This window comes from Protopterus annectens, chromosome 9.part0 (assembly GCF_019279795.1).
Source record: "Protopterus annectens isolate FY-2018-M chromosome 9.part0, PAN1.0, whole genome shotgun sequence".
Lineage (NCBI taxonomy): Eukaryota > Metazoa > Chordata > Ceratodontiformes > Protopteridae > Protopterus > Protopterus annectens.
The window spans coordinates 1,624,637,658-1,624,658,874 of NC_056743.1; the positions used below are offsets into that span (position 1 = coordinate 1,624,637,658).

General features: G+C 38.4%; 1 protein-coding gene across 1 annotated transcript in view; it reads left to right on the plus strand.

Annotated features, from left to right (window-relative positions):
* Positions 1-21,217, plus strand: part of LOC122810734 (adhesion G protein-coupled receptor E3-like) — a 242,835-nt gene that overhangs the window by 13,064 nt on the left and 208,554 nt on the right. Inside the window, exon 3 of the mRNA XM_044082297.1 lies at positions 12,236-12,408. Within this exon, the coding sequence (XP_043938232.1) occupies positions 12,236-12,408 (173 nt within the window). The remainder of the gene's footprint in view (positions 1-12,235; positions 12,409-21,217) is intronic.

Here is a 21,217-nt window from a genome sequence, read left to right on the forward strand (position 1 = left end):
CAATGCAGCCATTTGATTATGTGACATAGACCCAAGTTGACATGAGAATGCATAAAATGAGAGGGCTTTATTCTTTCCAGGTATCTTAAAGCACTTTGATTTTTTTTTAATAAAAAATCACAGGCTTTCTAGTTGGCAAGGGGGATGGAGTGATGCATTTGAAATGGTGCATTGCATTCTATGGTTTGTCTGATGAAGGAAGAATAGAGGAAGATTATGACATACTTGGACCTGGCAGATATAGCCTTGATAATTAAGTGCTCAATGTACAAGGATTTTCTAACTATAATGGATATATGATGATCAAAGGATTATTTCTGATAAAGGTGTCTTGACCTTTAGCAAATGTCCCAATCTTAAGTGGAGCCCTCTTTATATAGTAATTAGTATGATAGACTTGCTTGCCTGTGGCAGCTTAAGTTTAAGGCCACAGTCAGTACACCAAGTGTTGCCCTACTAGGTAGATATGTGTCAAAGGAGGAGGAGTCAATAATGTCCCCCAGTTTACAGTCATAAGAAAACTGGGTTGGCCATAGACCTTTGCCATCTGTTTTCCTGTCTGAGAAGTAGATGCCAAACAAGAGGTTGACTCTGGACAGAGTCCTGAGGGACAGCACTAGTAACATGCCTTTTAGATGAGAAGTTATCATCAACTTTTCCTGTGTACATTAAATCAGAGAACCAATCTGCAACTCAATGAATAACATATGTGTTTATGCCCGCATGGGGAATTGTATCAAAGGGTCATGATAAGCATAATTAACAGAATGGTCTTTCATTATGGGTTTCGTTACATTCTCTAAGAAATCAGTCAAACTAAGAAGACAGGATCTACTTTTTACAAAGTCAAATTTCTTAGGATGATGGGTTTGTAGGTTACCAATTTCATTTTTTATGAAGGTGATTGAGATGTGCTCCATGATTTTACAAATGATTCTGGTGAAGATAATAAGGGAATATTTTCAGGATGTATATTGTGCTGCCACCATGATGGCCATTCCTTAAGGTAAGATGCGTACCATTTGGAGAGACTAAGACTGAAAACTAGAAACAGCCTTGTGTATTATATGAACAGCATTATATATTCTATGAACTCATGAATATGTTATTTATGGTTTTGGAAAGAACTTCTCAAATCTACATCACAGTGATTTCAGGAGAAAGGAGGCTTTAAAGAAACAAGGGAAGGGAATATGAGGGTGAATGAGAAGGGTAAAATTGGAACTTAATTTTTCAGCTGGGACATTCACTATGACTTCAGAAAATAATAGATAATACAATTATTTAGAGTTCAGTATAGACTTGGGTGCTATTTCTAATGCCACAATATAGCTAATAAAAAGTTTTTTGGTTCCTCTTGGATGAGGTGATTACTTTCAGTTCATATTTTTTCTGTTTGTTAACCAGGTAAGTCCACTGGATGGTGTTCCTTTTCATGGGTGATGTGGGAGCACTGTCTAGTTAAATGACTTACTCATTAGCTGCACGGTATAAGCAAATGGAGGAGGAGGAATCAAACCCTATACCCTTAGTCACAAGAAGAAACCCATTATCACAACACAGTCTTAATGCCTTAATCCTCTGCACTGACTGGAAGACTAACTTAATATCATGATTTAATATTACTAATTGTGAGCTTGAGTTCTTTGTTTGCCCAAATACCATTTTATGGTGAGATTGAAGTCTTTAATATCAAGTAAGCAATTTATTTTTAACCCCAACGTTAGCCATGTTGTTTATTTGTTAGTTCTACCAAGGGGTTTTATTATTATTTTTTTATTTCCTTTCAATTTATTGACTTTGAAATTTCTTAAGGTAATAAATATTTCTATTTACAAAAAAATCCAAGAATACATACCACAAAATAAATAAACACAAATTAGTTATAAGTGGCGACATTACACAATAGATAAAATACCTAGACATATTTTTACATTCAAAACATATTACATAGATGGATATCTGTTTAAATAAACCTATGGTCTGAGCTAACAGCTATTCAAATTACATATTATTGGAATTTACTTTCAAATCATATTGGAATTTCCTATGTAGGGTTTTATACTGCAAGTTTTTTAACATTTTTTTCCTTTTGAAATAATAATAAAAATCAGTTTACCCATAAAACATAACATCAGTAAAATGACTACTAAATATATTACTTCTTTTTTAAAGAAGGTTCCAGCACTAAACGCAGCACAACACAATGGTAGGTTTTATGAATGAGTACCACCTGTAAAATGTAGAATTACATAGTATAAGGGCTGAACTTTTTCACCCATTTCTTACAAAAACAGAAAAAAGGACGAGGTTGCAATCAAATAATTATCAATGTTCAGTATTATATATATCACCGATCTCAAATTCAAGTCCCACTATAGCTATTTACCAGTTTAATGAATATCAAATGTGGTCCATAACTCTATTTTTGAACTAAGGATCCACATATTTTTTTTTAATAGCCTTGACATGCCCAGCACTACTTCCGTGCAAATGTAGCATGTTTTAAAGTTTACCAGCCCTAAAATGAATGAAAAAGAAAGAAAGAAAGAAAGAAAGAAAGAAAGAAAGAAAGAAAGAAAGTGGTGACTGGAGGCTGCTAATTTACCATATGCATAACTTCATTCAAAACAGGGTCACTGTTTTAACTGCTGTTTCCCTCCTATGTTAGGAAGAACTGGTATCAGTACCCAAACCTTGGTAGCCTTTAGCAACTTCATGTATTTTAGAATTTACTATTAGGTTTTAACTATGAGAGGTAGTTTTGATGAATCCATCGGGGCTGTTACTGACAGTACCTTTTTCCTCAATGTTATAATAAAACCTCAGTTGGTTTGAGTGCCAAAGTCTTTTAATGCCTTGTTATCACCATCAGGCATGTCAATTCTTACATTGTGCAAAACTGGAACCATTTAGCTTGACCTGAATACCAAGCTCAACCGGCTTACTAAGAGATGTAGCCATGGTTTCAACATCAGTAGTTTTCATAACAGGACCATTTGGATATAAGCTGCATACCACAATGTTTAGTTTTTTTTTTTTTTTTTTTTTGTGGCAAATACTGCTGTCTACAAATCTGTGGTATCTCTACTCAACATACCACACACTGAGTTGGGTAGCATCTACTTATCAAGTCATCAAGACAGAATTAATCAGTTTGTTCCATAATTACCCAATGAAACTACATACAATCTCTTAGTTCAAGTATTTCAACTGCCAAAGTAGCAACCACTGCCCAGCATGCCTAACATGCAAAGACATCCAAAGAGTGCTTTTGCATCATTATGTTGACATGAAAATGCATCTGCTGCTCTTACATTTACATAAAGAAAACGGACGAAATTTGCAGCTTCAGCACAAAGAAAGAAACAAAAAATAAATAAAAAATAAAATGACAGACATAAAGAAAACTCAAAGGATAGCTTGCTTAGTCTGAGCTGCTATCAATGAAATATGATTCTCCCAACATGGCCTTATTATAACTGATAAAGAATTTAAAACTTTATACACCAAAGGTAATTGTTGTTCAGCAAAACATAATTTGTCTATATAAAAATCAAAATTCAGTTTATGAACTAGTAACAACCTAAGTGTAAGGTGCTACTTCTATAAGCATTTTAAGTAACATCAAGATCCTCCATCTGTTCCCTGTGGCTATGGGGAAAAAATAATTTTCTGAGGTTTTAAAGCATTGTGTATTAAATCAACTTAAAAGAGCTTTAAAGGCCTTCTGTAATCACTCTAATGTACCACGTATATTCTTCTTAGTAGTTATTTGTGCAGTGTCATCCAGATGGACAACAACTTTAGAATTTGATGTCTACTTACTGATGGAATTCACATGTATCACAAACAGTGAGTGGTCCTTTTTAAAGCCCCGAGGTACCCATGCTCCTATGTCATATGAGAGAAAATGAAACCCCTAATTTAGTAATCTGTTTGCCATTCTGATATGACTATTTACCTTTTACTCTATTTGTTTCTACACCTAACTCTTCCAAACAACAAACAGTATCAGAGTATCTTACCTTATCAAAGACCTTAGTCAGGTCAATGAACTTTGCCAGACAAGGCCTGGATTCATGGTATACTTGTTCAGGGAATATTATTATCATATTGCTAAACTTACCTCATGTCATTCATGCAGTTGCAGATCGTTTTCTCCCAAATAATGTCAAGATAGGCTGTAAATATTCTTTCCAAAATTTTATAAAATGTAACAGCATGGCTTTTGGGCAATCATTTTTAACTAGCACCTTACTACCTGTTTTAATGACAAGAAATAATATCACTGTTTTCCAGGCAGAATAAAATTTCACTTTAAAATGATTGAACTGAACAGATTTATAACTTTCAGATATAAGTGACACCTAGTTTTAAAGCTCTCAGATCAGCTCCATCATTTGTTATGTAGGGGTTGTTAGGCTCCATAACATAATCAGCTCCACCATTTGTTATGTAAGGGTTGATAGACTATGTAACACAAGCAGCACCATCATTTGTTGTGTAAAGGTTGTTAGTTTCTGTAACACAATGAAGTACATTTTGCCTCAGATAATAATGAGGAACTAAACTCTGAATGAGTATCTCTTAATATCAAACACATCTCTCCTAGAATTACCATGGCAACTAAATGCTGAAAAGGAAGGATCCCAGCACAGAGCCCTAGGGGATTTTATTGGTTGACTTCATGCCTCAGATGAGGTACCTGCCACATGAAGTATAGGGGTTCTTTCTTTTAGCCAGTTTGCTTTCCATTGTACAACACAAGGACCTAGTGACAAAGCCATATTGCTGATGGCCAAGCCTAATAATTTTTTTTTATTTCAAAACTGATGACATCATTTATATTTTTTTCATTTTTTTAACATTTGTTTACTGGGAAAGTCCAACTGGGACAGAGGTCATTTTCAGTGGAGGCCCAGGGAGAAGCTCTACAGATGCATGTCTTTGGAATACATTCCATAGCTTGCCAGTCAGGCTCATAGGTCTGCAATTATTGGGTACTGTGGTAGGGCCAACCTTACTAGGGGTATCACCACTGTGGTGAATCATAAATTGGTAACAGATCCTGTAACTAAGCTTAGGTTCAGTTTGCAGAGAGGTTCAGTGAAGGCATGTTTAGCACTATTTATAAAACATCCAGGTATGTTGTCTGGTTCAATAGAAGTGTTTTGGTCTTTGACAGCATCTACAAAATGTGTTATTTCATTATAATAGGGGATGAAAGGGATTTTGGCATATGTGGTTGGACAATGTTTTAGGGTAGAAGTTTGCACATAATTTTTAGCTAATACATTGGCAATGTTAACTGGCTTGGAGTGGATGGTTCAGTATTGAATAAGTTCTGAGTAGGGTAATGTTCCTTAGCTTCCTAACATAGTTAAGAAGGATTTGTAATCATCATTACCCTCTGTAACAATTTCATGGGTTGTTTGTTTTTTCAATTTCATAATATTTTTGGTACTCTCCTTGGCATGCAGCGTTTTGCATCTGATGTAGAATTTGAGGATTTTCTTTTCTTGTTATAAATTCCATTTATGTTGGTAGACAATGAGGGTGGTTTGTTTTTGAATGTCGCATTACATTTTACTCTGTTCAGGACTGCTAATTCTGTGCACTTATCAAAATAAGTCTATAACTCCTTGGTGTAGCTTGTTGCTAAGCTGGCATCAGATCTGGTACTGCCATAGAAGAGTTATGATGTCTCATCAAAGAATTTCATAAGGGTTGCATGCTTGAGATCCTTAAATACAGAGACATTGCTTTCATGGACCTTGGAGATTTTTGAAAAAGAATGTCAAGTTTATGCTCAGGCAACTAGGGAAGGAAAAACCATGGGAATAGTAATGCAGAGGTTATATTTGTGTGGACTAAATCTAAAATATTGTGTCCTTTAGTGGGCTTATTAACTCTCTGTTCAAGGGAATTTTTAGTGATTAAATCCAGTAACCTCTGGGTGTACCCCACACTGGAGGTATAGGCACTCCAGTTAAATGAGTGGAGTTAAAATTTCACAAAGTAATTGAATTATTATTAACAAGGAGTTCTGGAAGTACTTTTAGGAATGTAATGTGATCATCAGTGAACATGGTGGGTGTCCTGTATGAGTTGGTAGTTTGTCTTGTCTATGGTGATCTGGAGTTATCTAAGTTCTAGTTATGAATCTCTGGGAATCTTATTCGAGGTAATATCATCCTTGACAATTATGGAGCTACTGCCGTAGCAGTTTCAATTAGCCTGAAGGCATGAAAGGTATAAAACCCAAGTATGGAGGGAGTACTTTCATTTTACTTAACATGTCTGAGTAATTATACAGTATGGATGTAGTACAGATGCAGGAGTATAACATGACTGGACAATTTGTTGCTGAGACTTCTGACAGAAGTGTCAGCATAATATGATCCAGTTTGGGGTTTGATGTGTTTAGCATGTTAGAGTATCCCTCAGCTGGATTCTGCTTATAAAAGGCCCTATTTTTTAAATAGATTTTAAATATGGTCGCCTTTTAGTTCTTTCTGTGGCTGTCCAATATGGTAAGTAGGTCTAGGGCAGCTTTATTCTTCATCAATATAACCAGAATAGCCTTCCACCAGCTATTCTGCATTAAGAAGGTGCTTTTCTGCATCCTTGCAGCAGAAGTATACTGAACTAAATTGTCTGAGATGGGGATTGCTGGTGGAAGGCTTACTGTGTGCTTTCCTGATTGGTAGTATGTAAGCCTCGCATTTGGGTGGTTCTGCTCTTCTCGCAGTGGCGGTTAGCAGTGCTCTTGTATAGTATAGACTCAAAAGGCTAGAAGCTCAGTTTTTCCCTAAACAGTTGTAAGTGAACCCCTTCCAAGCCTTTCTGCTGCTCTAGGAGCAACTTGGTTGCACAGCGACTAGCTTTGCCCTATTAATCAAACTTAGCCTACACAAAGTATAGGTCTCATTTGTGGTCTTGGTGCTACCAGCATAGTCCTGTCAAATTAACCCATTCCCTTCCCCTAATAAAACATACAGTAAGAGCCTACTATCATGGATGTACAGTTTCCCATCATCTCTGTGGTCAGCCTGATAGACATGGCATCCTGGACAATTTAGCAATTGTTTCATGTATACTGACAACTACTTACTCCTGAAACAAAAAAAAAATATTTTATGTGAGAGATGTAGTTACTCTTTGAAATAGAAGGCAAGACTCTCACATAAGGACAAATGAAATGCCAAACAGGTTGTCAATACACACAAACTTCCCACATTAAATAAGTACATGACACATAAACATACATTTGGGAGGTACTCACTAGTAACTTACCAAAAGATAGAAGGCCTCCCAAATGGAAACCACCTACACACATAATAATGCAAAAAACACCCACGATACATAATAACATATACACCACAGTCTCAACAAATAAGCTCATAAAGCATAACACCACAAAACCTAATTTACTAGTCATAGGTGACTCCATTGTCAGACACACCGATGTTCTACTCACCAGTCTGGAAATTAAGTGGGTTACAGTTAACTGCCTGTCAGGTGCCAGGATCCATCAATTCACTCAAGCACTGAAGTCACTCAACCACAGTACCGGTATGTGGGGGTGAATGACTTGACATGTAACTCAATGGACTATATGAAGAGAGACATGACTGAGCTATCAAATTATATGTTACAGGCAAGTATAAGCCAAGCCTTTAACAGCATTCTACCTTTTCCAGGGATGATGCCACAATACAAACAAAAAGATGTTTTACTTTAATAATTCGCTTAGTTTCTGGTGACAAGTCCAAGGGGATCCAATATCTGTCAGCCTTGGAAGACATGGTCGACATGGCAGGCTGCTTTGTGGGGCATTGTCTGCACCTGTCTCTTCTAGGCTTTCGGATACTGTCAAAGGCATTAGCCACCCCTTTTGTGCCTTTTTTAGGTAGTGTCAAAATACTAGGAGTCTAATAAACTGCACTCCCTGGAAGCACTCCTCACTTTGAAAGATGCTGACATCTTTGTAGTCACTGAGACATGATTCAAAAGTGCAGAAGGTGCCCTGGCCATGGAGGGCTACAATGCCTTCCATACATTAAGACAATAAACTGAGCATGAAAGAACCAAAGGAGGAGGTGTAGCCATCTTTATTAAGGATATGTGCACCTGGAGACTGGTCAAACAGTATGACTGTCTTGAGCTACTCCATGTCCAATTAACTATAGACAAAGCCCCCACCACATCATAGCTAGTTCTAGATCACCCACCATGAAACAGAAAAAGTATACTGCATATCTAGATTTAATTGAGTAACTTGCCATACAGCCCAGCACCTTAATCATGCATAATTTTTATTATCCTACCATCGACTGGGAAACATACATGACCACAAACATGCTGGCTCAGAGGTTCTTGTACTGTGTCAGTACAAATGGTCTGGAACATAGCACACCCACAAGAGGCTCAAATGTCCTGGATATAGTACTCCCTAACAAGGGAGAGCATTGCACCCCCCCCCCCCCAGTGTGATGTCCTCAGTTGTAAGATCAGACCGTACATCAGTCTCATTCTATGTAATTAAGACCAGATACCCCATCAAGCTCAAAAATGGTTAAGAATTTTTCTAAGATAAATTACCTCCTACTAAGTGGTGGTATAAGAAGTTTCAAAGCCCTCTCGAATGTAGATAACACAGATGCCTGTGCAGAGGTATACACCAATGCTCTGTGTAATGACTTAAGCAGTTGTATAGAATTGGCTGTACCTGACTGGATTAAAACCAGGTCTTGCCAATAAAACAAGTCACCCTGGAGGACCCCTCGTATAAACAGGCTATAAAACAAGAGAAAGAAACTAATGTCCAAGAACAAGAGGAAACTGGCTCAGTAGAGGAAGAAATCCTTCTCTAGCTTAAACAAACAAATTAGAGATTTTGTTAAATCCTCCAAATCTAATTATGAAGCAAAACTAGTCTCCCTAGCTAAGGATAATCACAAAGCATTCTTTAACTATGTCCGAAATCTAAAAGGGAATACGCAACTATGCACGGACCTGGTTGATGATGGCAACACTCATACTCAGCTGAAGGTAATAGCCAGTTTGCTAGCTAACAGATTTGGAGAAAACTTCACCCCCATGTCCCCTCCAGTCAGCCCACCATTTCTCAGCCTATCATCTGAAGAACCGATCATCTCAGCACTCTTCAGTGCCATAAACATGACATTAGTAGGACCAGACAGCATTCCAGGTTGTTTTTTAAACAACCTAAAATATGACCTAATAGACCAACTTGTATCCCTGTTTAACCACAGCCTCAGAACTGGTTATGTTCCAGCAGAATGGAAGACAGCAATAGTAATCTCTCTGCACAAAGGGGGACCATCTACTGACCATGGGAATTTTAGGCCTGTAAGCTTGACTAGACGGGTTCCTATTGAATTGTCAACAGCTTAGGTTGTCGAATGCTTAATCACTGACACCTAAGCGTTGAAAGCTTACAATAGCAAATGGCGACATCAGTGAATTCATTCCTCAGGAAAGAATTTGCGTGGCCGTTATCAAGGATTTTCCCTTTCCCCAATGTAGAGCAATCATGGAGTTGGTATATTTAGTTAGGAGGGTGGGGGCACAGCCTCCCACATCTGGGGGTGTGGGGGTGAAGCCCCCATTATGTTTGGTGTGTTTGTTTATTTTGTTTACAGATGGCCACCCAAATTCTTTCCTGAGGAAAGAATTTGATGATGTGGCCATTCGCTATTGTTAGCTTTGATGGTTAGGTGTCAATGTTTTAAGATTTGACAACCTAAGCTGTTGATGTTATGATATAGATGTGAGTGACTAGACTCATCTGCAAGGCCATGGAAAGAATCATTAGGACCTTACTAACAAGGACATAGGTAATCTCCAAACCTTGGATCCAACCCAGTTCAGATTCCTTAAAGGTAGATAATGCCTATAAAACATGGTTGACTTCTTTGAAAAAGTCACCAAGGCCCTCGACAAGGGAAAGACAATGCATAACATCTATTTTGACCTACCCAAGGCATTTGCCACACTCCCCTACTCAGGTATAATAGTCTCCCCAATTGGTATTTAACCCCTACATTATAAATGTGTAGTCAAATGGCTCACCAACAAGATACATACTGTCAGAGTAGATTACTTCACCTCTAGCAAAAGACTAATCACAAGTGTCATACCACAGGGTTTTGTGCTGGGCCCCTCACTTTTCAGAATTTAGTACTTAGAAATCCAGGCAAACTTGATTGGCCTGTGACTGACCGAGTTGACTGATGATTGCACATTAGGAGCAATCACTGAGTCCCCCAATGATGTTAATATACTGCAGAAAAAGTTAATACAGACAAATAATTGGTGCCAAAACCACAGATTAAAGCTAAATGTAAACAAATGCATTATTATCCCATTGAGAAAGCTGACATCCCTGCTAATTGCATTTTAGACAGCACCCCCCCTAAGTGTACACCCAGTAGTACATGATCTGGGTACTCAGGTTGATAGCAATCTGATTTTTGACCACCACTTATCCACACTAGTAAGAAACTTATAAGTAAAGGCATCACATCTAGATCTAAGGATGTTATAATTCCATTATACTCGGTCCTCATAAGACCAATAATTGAGTACAATGCTCTCTTTTGCATGTACCTCACCAGACACTGGCAACAATTAGAGAGACCACAGATGTTTCTCACCAAGAAATTACAGGGAACACAAAAATAGTCTTATAGGAAAGACTGAAAGCCCTGTGACTGTATTCTGTCTCCTACAGGTTGTTAAGGGGTGGACTGTGCCTGATTTACAGTGCAGTCTCTGACCAGGCCCTGACAGAAATGGTACAGATTTATGAAACAAACTGTAGGAGAGTTACTCATCCTAGGGATCTTAACCTAGCCTCTGACATGAACAGGTCGTGCTGGGGAGATAAATACCTCTCCCAGAGACTGCCTTTTGCCCTCCCTGTACCTCTTCAAACACAACCCACATCAATGGATGGGTGACCACAAATTCACTCATGGGGTGGTGTCCGTGTCCCTCCTGAAAAGAGGAAGTCAGTATTTACTACCATAAACCCTTACCTCTGTGAACTTCATTCACCTAACCACTGACAATCTGGGAAACTCGGGATAAATATGGCTAGGTTTGTAAGGGTTGTTGGGCTATTAGCCTAGTAGCCTCCTATGAATCAAATGTACACTGATGATTAACTTTATATTTGAGGGACTATGTAGTGCTGAAGTGTTACAGGACACCTAATTGCATGACATGTAACCATGTTCCCATATAGCACTAAATCCAAAGTCCTGGTGAGTCTGTCACCAGGAAATAACTCCTTACACCAAAACCTACACTAAACAAGTGAACTACACACAAGTAAGTGTTTCTTTACAAAGCAAACCCTCACACCCTCTACAACATAAATATACAATCTCCAAGACTTTCAAAAACAAAAAAATTGAAACAGCTGGTACCACATAATCTGGATACTGCCAAGTCCCTGTGCTTACATGATCTTTAAGTTGTCAAGTAAACAATAGAATGATATTGCTCGGTGGTTGAGACCTGGATGTCCAGCAGCAGATGGCTACTACAGTGTAACCCCATTAATGCAGATTCACTGAACAGTTCCATGATCAAGTGTCCTGTTATTGCTGAAACTAGAAAACAGACATTCTGTTTCTTTTAATGGTCTCTAATTATTTAGTGACTTTGCAGGTGAGTTCATTGTAGAAATCTTTTTCACTTAAGGTATGAAATGTAAAAGAGTAAACATTTAGAATATCAGATTGTAAAATCAATAAAAGTAGTGTTTTCCAAATTCTAGATATGTTATTTACAAGTAACAGAAGTTTTATTAGAAGGAAGATTGTAATATCTACTGGGATACATGAGTCTAGGCTCTGGATTAACAAACTATATAAACTCAACAGTTAGTAAACGTTTAGCAATTGTATTGCCTATATTATGTTATTAAAAATCAAGAGGTATGATTATAGTACTTCAGAGTATATATCAAAAAATCTATTGAATATACTAAAACAGGCCTGTTTGGGAGTTGTTACAAAGCTGACCTGTGCTTTGTCCTTGGCAAATGGAGCATTTGATTCTGTTCCATTTTCTTAAGACAGTATGATCAGATGATGGAAGGTATTTCTGGTGGTTGCTAGTAAAAGGTTATATCATTTTAGCAGGATATACTGAACAAATGCATACTTCGTAACATTTATTCCTTCTTTTCTGCCAGGTGTTCTCCCTGTTGCTGTTCTGATATCATTTCATGGCTATGAAATTGAATCCATTTTGTCTCATGGAAATACCAGTTATAAGATGAATTCAAAAATTATTACTGCAACAATTTCAAGCAAAATCAAGAATGATCTCAATCCGCCAGTTATTTTCACATTTCTTAAAAACGAGGTGTGTATTCAACCAGATATAATACTATTCACTTGTATCCAAATGCATGAGCATATGCGTTTATGATCAGAGATGTCAGATCATACAAAATGCCAGTTGAGAACAGCAAATTCAATTACTTTGAGTAAACTTTCAAAATATTCTCTTCAGACATGCCAGTTAATAGTAACTATGAGGTAAATCCCTTTAATGTGTGATATAAGTCTCACAAAGGTACTATGGGGCAGTGACTTGATGTCATAAGGGGAGTGAATTGGTACTAGAATTGTAGAATCAAAGGAGAGGGCTTATTGTTGGCACTCAGAGGAGTACCTAGATAAAAATGTAATATCTGTACTCAAATCAATGTTATTTGATATACTAAATTTTTTTAAGCCTTCACTCACAAAAAGCCCATTTAGTTACCATGGCCACTAAATTATTAATTCTATAACTTTGTAATAGAGATTTGAAACCTATAAAGTTAGTAATTTACTAGCCAAGATAACTGAAACATTTTTGTATAAGCACTTTAGGAATTTCATTATATTAATTACTAATTGTTCTAGGTGATGCCACCAACTGTCAACTATAAGCCATAATTTTCAGTTCCAGTGTCTAGTTATTCCCTTTATGGCACCAGGTCATCATACCACATTGTGATTTTGGAGGCTTAGAGCCATGCATAAAATAGATTAACCTTGTGATTATGATTTTTGGCATACCTAAATCCAACAAATGTAAACTTCTGCACATACCTACCAATAAAGAGATGAGTTAACTATTTCTAATAAACAATGCCACCAGTCCATGTGATTAGGTGAATTCTGAACTACAGGAGAGATTTTTGTAACTGTATTACTGTTTTTCTTCTATTAACATTCATTATCAAACTATATGCTAAGACTCATTATATGATTATCAGTAAAAATACAATTCATATTACTTTCCAAGGTTTATAGGTGAATACTAGGCTAATGACCATTGAGGCCTTGCCTAGCCATGCAACCTAAATGTATCCCATAAGTTGTTTTGCATTAGAGGTTATTTTATGGAGTATATGTTAGGTAGGGCAGGATTTAATGGCTGTCTCTAACCATCAGCAACATAGATCTAATGCCAAGGTAGGTTTACGATTTCCCATCTACTGCTCCAGGTTGCATTTGAATAGGGTTAGGGAAGGGCTCTGCTTCATGAGTGGGAAGCGTATTCCAGAGAATGAGGATTCACTGAGATATGTACCTGTCCCTCCGACATGTCCTATTTAAGTCAGTAGTTGTTCTTGTGCTGTTCATTTTGTGGATATGCAAAAGGACCCTCAGTGTGGGATTCAAGGACACCTTGTATGCCAGGCATAAACTGCCTTTCAGCAGTCTGTAGGAAACAGAGTAAAGAGACAGGGCTTTAAAGTGACCTGCATAAAACATTGTGTTTATCCCCTGCACTCTTTTTGTGAGGGATCTCTGTGGACATTCCACATGTTGTATGTGCCTGGTCAGGTACATACTGAATGGAGAGTTACACCCAATATTAGGTGTTCTGATGGCTGACTACAGAGGCACAATGTCTTCCCTGAACCTAGATGCTATTATCCTACTTATAAGATGAGTGACACTGAATGATTTTCTTACAACCCTTAGATACATGTTGGTCAAAAGCCAGGTTACTCTTTACATGGGTCCCCAAATCCCTAACTACTGTGTCTACTTTTAGGGGTGATTTATCAATGAAGTAGTTTCCCTGGGTGGCTGACTTCCCAAAAGGTACTATTAAGGATTTCTTGGCACTGAGTTGTAAGCAGTGGCTTTGGCACCAGCCATTTCTGTATGTTAAAATAAGATTCAATCTCAGTACCTTTGGCACTTATGCATAGCTGTTTATCTTTAGCAGTGAATTAGCTCTCTGCATCAACTCTATAAGTAGAACAGTTGTATACAGCTGCACAGTTTAACTACAATTGTGCATTGCCAATCTGAATTACCAGAGGGAGTTTGGCATAATGGTTAAGATATCTGTCTTACAGTCATAAGGTGCCATGTTTGATTCTCACATAGATTAATTGGCTACACTTGAATCGATGAACCAATTTATATTTGGTGTTTGTCATAGTAGTTAAAGTGCTTACCTTATAAATATAAGGTATAAGGTTCAGTTCTCACTTTAAGAAACATGCCTAGGCTTAAAAAAGACCCTTCTGGTTATTGGCTAGAAATTACCTGTGAACCTATTATAAATAAGTAGACTGGACCATTACAATTCATCTCGTAAGAGCAGGTTGGCATAACAGTTTAGGGATTTACCTTACAAACACAAGGTGCTCAGTTTGATTCTCACATGGGGTAATTGGCTAGGCTTAAAATGGTCCCCAAGGGCAATTTGCCTAGAAGTAATCTATGAACTTGTGTTCATAAATGGCTTGTGCAGCTGCTCAGTTAAATAAGGAAGAATTTGTCAAAGTGTTGTTATATTCCTTTTTCATTGTAAGCTTGCATTTATACTGCAATATTGCAGTTGTACATCTTATTGTGCTGAAGTTCTCTTACTGTGGTATAGACAAGTACTCAATGCACAGAAATTAGGTCCTTACTTGTGTAGGCATTATGGAGTAGAGTGTTCACTAATTGATGGAGCTATCACTTTCTGCAAAACTGCAGCAACTTTAGATTTTTTACCTTAAGAAGGTGAGTGCTGCTGGTATAAATCTCAGTGTAATGGATGAATTTCCCCTGCAAAAAAGTTTGATTGTTTGTGTGCTGTATGCATTTTCACTGAGTTGTTACTTTCACTTTCTAGGGTGCAATGCCCTGCAGTCTTCCTCATGTTGCCTTCCAGAACTGGCCTTTATTTGCCACTGTATGACTGACCTGGACCAAATCCTCATATTTCTTTTCAATTGGTTTTATCTGTCTTATATAAATTTTAGTTTATAAACCAGAATATTAACATTGCTGTTGTCTATAACATTTTGAGGATTATTTTCCCTTGTGAAAAATGAAAAAGTTTGTAACATACTCCAGCTGGCTGTGTGAAAATCCAAGCCACCCCAAGTGGAGATCAAGTATTTGTGGTGATCTTCTTCCTGCAGCTGGGACCTCACATTTTGTCTGATCTTTATCAAAAACTCATTATGTCTTTAAAAATACTAGTCTGTCAATACACAAAATTCACATTTACTTTGTATTATGCTTTTAAATCATCTGTATTATTAGGTGAAGGTTAATAAAAGACACATTCCTGGTGCAAAAAACAAAATGAAGGAAAACAAAATATAAACACTATGGTCTGTAAAGATCCGGTTGACTTTGGGTTCCTATTTGAAGTCAAGACCACTGTAGGATCAATTACTTTTGAGGTCTATTTCAGGTCTTTTTATAGGACAACAAACCAAAGTAAGTTAGTTTTGTGACTGTAACAACTTCAGTGTTACTGAATTCCAGTGCAGTAGAATTTGGCCAAGATAAAGTCAGCAAATTTAAGACAAATGTGAGGAAATATCGGTGACAGTCCAATAATTTCAATTAGTGCCCAAACATTTTTATATTAGAATATAGATTTGTTTTTAATATTCTGTAGCAATGCTGTGCATGTTTTGCCTTTGTCAGAAAATAGGATGCCATAGCCAAATAACTTCCCCTTCCATGAAGAACTGAAATGCAACTTTTGTTCAGTAAATTAAACTAACACCTCAGCTGTCACCTTCTCAAGGTTACATAATACAAATGCAAAGCATTTACAAAATACAATTCTTGCAATTAAAAGCAACAAATCGCAGTGTATTCCAATAAACATGACCCTTAGTGCACTGTTTGTGTTTTTCGGCTTTTCCCGGTTAGGGGTCGCCACAGCGGAACGCCGTTCCACTAATGATTGGTAGTTGATTTTTACATGCCAAGTTACCAGCCCTGATGCACAACCTTCAACGAAGGTACGCTCATTCACGCATATCTCCACGCAGAAGACGCTGTAGCTGAGAATCGAACCAGACAGCGTCTTACTGTGAGGCGACAACGCTACCGCAGCACCACCACTGCGGGTATGTGACCCTCAATGCACTAATGGGCATTTATTGAAATACACTGTGATTGGCTGTTGGAAGTGTATTTAGTAAGCATTTGAAGTCATTTGTAGCATATAACATCAAGACAATGATGACTGAGGTACCAGTTTGTTATTTTAATTTACTAAATTGAAGTCATGTTTTACTTCTTCATGGAAAATGTTATTTAGCTGTACAGTTTAGAACTATTTAATTATATTAACAATGTAAGAACAGATTATATACCAATATAGCTTTTTAACAGTCCATTTTTTTTTATTGTTGGAGTTCGCCCCATTTTCCAGTACTTATAGTAATCATGAAGAACAGAGAGGATCTAGTCAGCTTTTATGTCTGAAGTTATTGATTCATACAGTATTTTAAATTGAAGCGGGACTGATTGGCAGCAGCAGAAAATGCATGATTAATAGAACACTCTCATGTTATACAAAAGTATACAGTAAGTATAGTTTGGTAGTCCATAGGTGTAATTCTTCTTCACTAATACACTCTGCATCAAATTATTCCTCGGGAGTTAAGGATTTCTATTAAACCATAATTTTAGTTTAGTCTAGATACTGCAGATTTGAAAAAAAAAAACAATGGGTAAAGGTTGCACTGAACTATTCCCTGTAATTAGCACTTGTTCTACTTGGAAGCTAACAGGTAAAGGGAGCTTTACAGTATAAAAATTATGAGTGTACAGAATACTGTTTAAAAATCACATTGTTCAACATCTCAAAACATCTCCAGGGTATGTTTTAGATCTGAAGCAGTTTGAAACAAAGATTATTAAACAGACAGACAAAAACTGCTTTGTGACATAGATTCTTCATGTACGCAAGAAATTATGAAAGGAGATGTGGAATGGCATGTCATGGTCCTGGGCAAAATGAAACTGACAGAACTGTCTCAACAGTAGCGATGTCAGAAAAAAAAAAGAACAACAAACTGCCATGAACTGCCAAGGATATGAGAATTCCTAATTACAAACAAAACATCCTTAATCCAATGCATAAATCAACATACACAGAGGTTTTCTCAAAAAACTTACCAAAACACCAGAGATCTCCAAAACAAAAGACTGCTACAACTAACACAGTTCCCACAGCACACAAGACACATAGCAACACCAGAGTCTCACCTACCAAGCCCTTAAAGTGTAAAACACAAAAAACAACATCAGAGGCTCCATAGTGAGACACAAAGATGTCCCATTCACCAGGTTAGGTAAGGAGAAAGTCATGGTCAGCAGCCTGTCTAGTGCCAGGATTCATCAGATCATGCATGGACTCAGATCTCTCGGCAACAAGTACCATTATGACTCATGTTAAAGTGAATGACCTGAGACATACCTCACTAGACTATATGAAGAGAGGCATGACTGAGCTCAGCTTAACAAGTCTAGTCTGCAAAGCTATGGAGAGGATCATAATGGAGCTCATAAACAAAGATATAGGGGACTTGCAGACATTGGACCCGACTCAGTTTGGCTTTGTCAAGGGAAGATCATGCCTTTTGAACTTGGTCGACTTCTTCGAAACAGTCACCAAGGCCATTGATGAGGGAAAGGCAGTCCATACAGCCTACCTTGACCTTGCAAAGGCTTTCGACACAATACCCCACTCAGGTATTGTAGAAAAACTTACCAGCTTAAATGTAAACCCATATGTCACAAGATGGGTTGCAAACTGGCTTAAGGACAGAACCCACAGGGTTAGAGTTGCTGGCGCTATGTCAGACTCCAAGCCGCTCACAAGTGGTGTCCCACAGGGCTCGGTCCTTGGCCCCCTATTGTTTGGCATCTACTTCTCAGAAGTACAGGCCAACATGGGAGGACTTTGGCTGACAAAGTTTGCAGACGACTGCAAACTGGGCGCCATAGTGGAAAATGCATCGGACACGGATATCCTTCAGAAGGGACTCACAGAAACAGATAGCTGGTGCCAGAGCCATGGCCTGAAGTTAAACGCCAAAAATGTATAGTCATACCCTTCGGGAAAAACAAGGTAACCCCAAGCTACCATATAGGTGGCAATCCACTAAGCACAGAAGAGGTTATCAGGGACCTGGGGACCCAGGTTGACAGTGGCCTTTCTTTTGACACTCACGTTGCTAAAGTGGTTAGAAAGACCTTCTACATTGCCCACCTGATCATGAAGGGATTCACATCCAGATCTAGTGAGGTCATTGTTCCCCTGTACTCTTCACTTATCAGACCAATGATCGAATACAATGCCCCATTCGGGATGTATCTCACCCGACATCTGCAGCAATTGGAGAGACCCCAAAAGTTCCTCACCAAAAGGATAAAGGGACTCCAAAATCTGTCATATGCTGCCAGATTGAAGAAACTCCAGCTCTATTCAGTCGCATACCATCTGCTCAGAGGTGACATGTGCCTGACATACAAGGCCATGTCCAACCCGGAAATAATGGACATGCTCCACCTCAAAAAATCCAAATCCACCAAAACCACTAGAGCAAGCGACTTAAACCTTAGCACGGATATAAATAGGACGTGCTGGAGGGATAGATTTATCACTCAGAGACTCCCTATGCTGTGGAATAAAATCCCAGTCCATGTGAGGCAGAGCACCTCGCTGACTCTGTTCAAGAGAAATCTAGACCTGTGGATGGGAGATCGAGGTTTACCCCTGAATCATCTCTGTGTCACTGCTGGACAGAGGCACAACAAACTAATGGGCACAGTATTTTTTCATATAAGGGGTGGCGTAAGCCACAAAAATTTGGGCTAGGCTTATAAATGCCTTAGGGCAGATAGCCTAGTATAAACCTATGAACCTATGAACCTATGAGTAAGTGTCCCAGGCAGGTATATCACTAGCCTTGAGCAGCATATTACCCTCACCTAGAAAGATGCCACAGTATAAACAAAAAATGATTAATTTCAATAATTGGCTTAGTTTTTGGTGTCATTCAAAAGAGATCCAGTTTGTGTCAGCCTGGGATGACATCATTGACAAACTTGCTGCTTTGTCAGAGATGGTTTGCAATTGGCACCACTAGGCTTTCGGCTGCTGGCAAAGGCTCTTGCCTCCCCCATTGTGCCTTTTTTTTGCAAGGTCTCAAAAACAAAATTGCAGGTGTGAAAATTGCCAACCATAACAAAATAAGGGTTATGCTGCTAAATGCTAGAAGCTCAAACCAAAAACTGCACACCATGGAAGCACTTCTATCACTGGATGATGTAGATGTTTTTACAATCACAGAAACCGGGTTCAAGGCCTCACAGAGTATCTTGGCCTTGCAAGGCTACAATGCCTTCCACACCTTCAGACTGCAAAACAAACATGTGAGAACCAAAGGAGGCAGTGTCTCTGTCTATATTAGAGATAAATTCACCTTTCAACTAGTTAGACTCAACAACTCCATGGAGTTATTCCAAGTTCAGATGTGGTAACACCCCTGTTCAAGTCATAGCTAGTTATAAATCCCTCTCGATGGATAATGATGCGCTTGATGCCTACCTGACCAAACTGAAATCAATCCAAATATTACCAAATATTCTGGTCATGGGAGATTTCAATTATCCAACCAGGGGAAACCTACTCTAGCCCTTACTCACTAGCACAAACGTTTCTTGACTTTGTTAACTCAAATGCCATGGAACAAATTGTTCTAACCCCAACAAGAGGAACAAACGTACTTGTTCTGGTCCTCACTAATATGATAAACAGATGCACCACTGCAACTTTCAGACCTTCATTGGTTAAATCTGACCACAAATCAGTCACCTTCAAACTGGCACTAACTCAGAACTCACACAGGGTGAAGCCAGATGAAAAAACTTCAGCAAAGCAAATCATACTCTCCTGAGAGAAGGTATACATGCATTCCAAGCCCCACCTCCAGCTGGAAGTGGTAACTACACCAAAGCTTACACTCCAGCCTTGTGCAATCACTTGTATAAGTGTATAGACTCAGCCATTCCAGAAAGAATCAAAGCCAGAGCCCCAAGTTAAAAAAGCCACCCTGGTGGACATCCAGCATCAACAAACTTTACAGCAAACTCAAAAAGTTGCTGTCTAAGAAAAATAAGGCAAGGCCCAACAATAGAAAAGCACCCTCCTCAGCCTCAGTAGGCAAATAAGATAACATGTCAAATCCTCTAAGGTTAACTTTGAGAAAAACTTAGCAATAGCAGCCAAGGATAATCACAAGGCCTTTTACTGCTACATATGTAGCCTAAAAGGCAGGACCAAAGCATGTGCCAAACTAATGACTAAAGGTATCACACACACTGATCCCATAGAGATAGCAAACCTGCTAGCAGACAGATTTAGTGAAACTTTCACTGCCTTATCCCCTCCAAACTTATCACAAACCTTGCCCACAACCCCCCCCCCACACCCTACATATCTGAAGAGCAGGTCATTAAAGCCTTGTCTATCTCAATGGACCAGACGACATCCCAGGCTGTCTTGTAAACAAACTAAAACATGAACTAGCATCACCATTAAGAACCCTATTCAATCACAGCCTATCCACTGACTTTGCTCCTGTGGAATGGAGAACAGCATCAGTTATTCCCCTCCACAAAGGTGGCTTAGCAACAGACGCATGGAATTATAGACCCATAAGTCTGACCAGCCTCATCTGTAAAGCTATGGAATGTATTATCATGGATCTCATAAATAAAGACATAGACGACCTCCAAACCCTGGATCTGACCCAATTTGGCTTTGCCATGGGGCAGATCCTTCCTGTTAAACCTGGTGGATTTCTTTGTAAATGTGACTAGGGCCAATGATAAGGGCAAATCTGTGTACA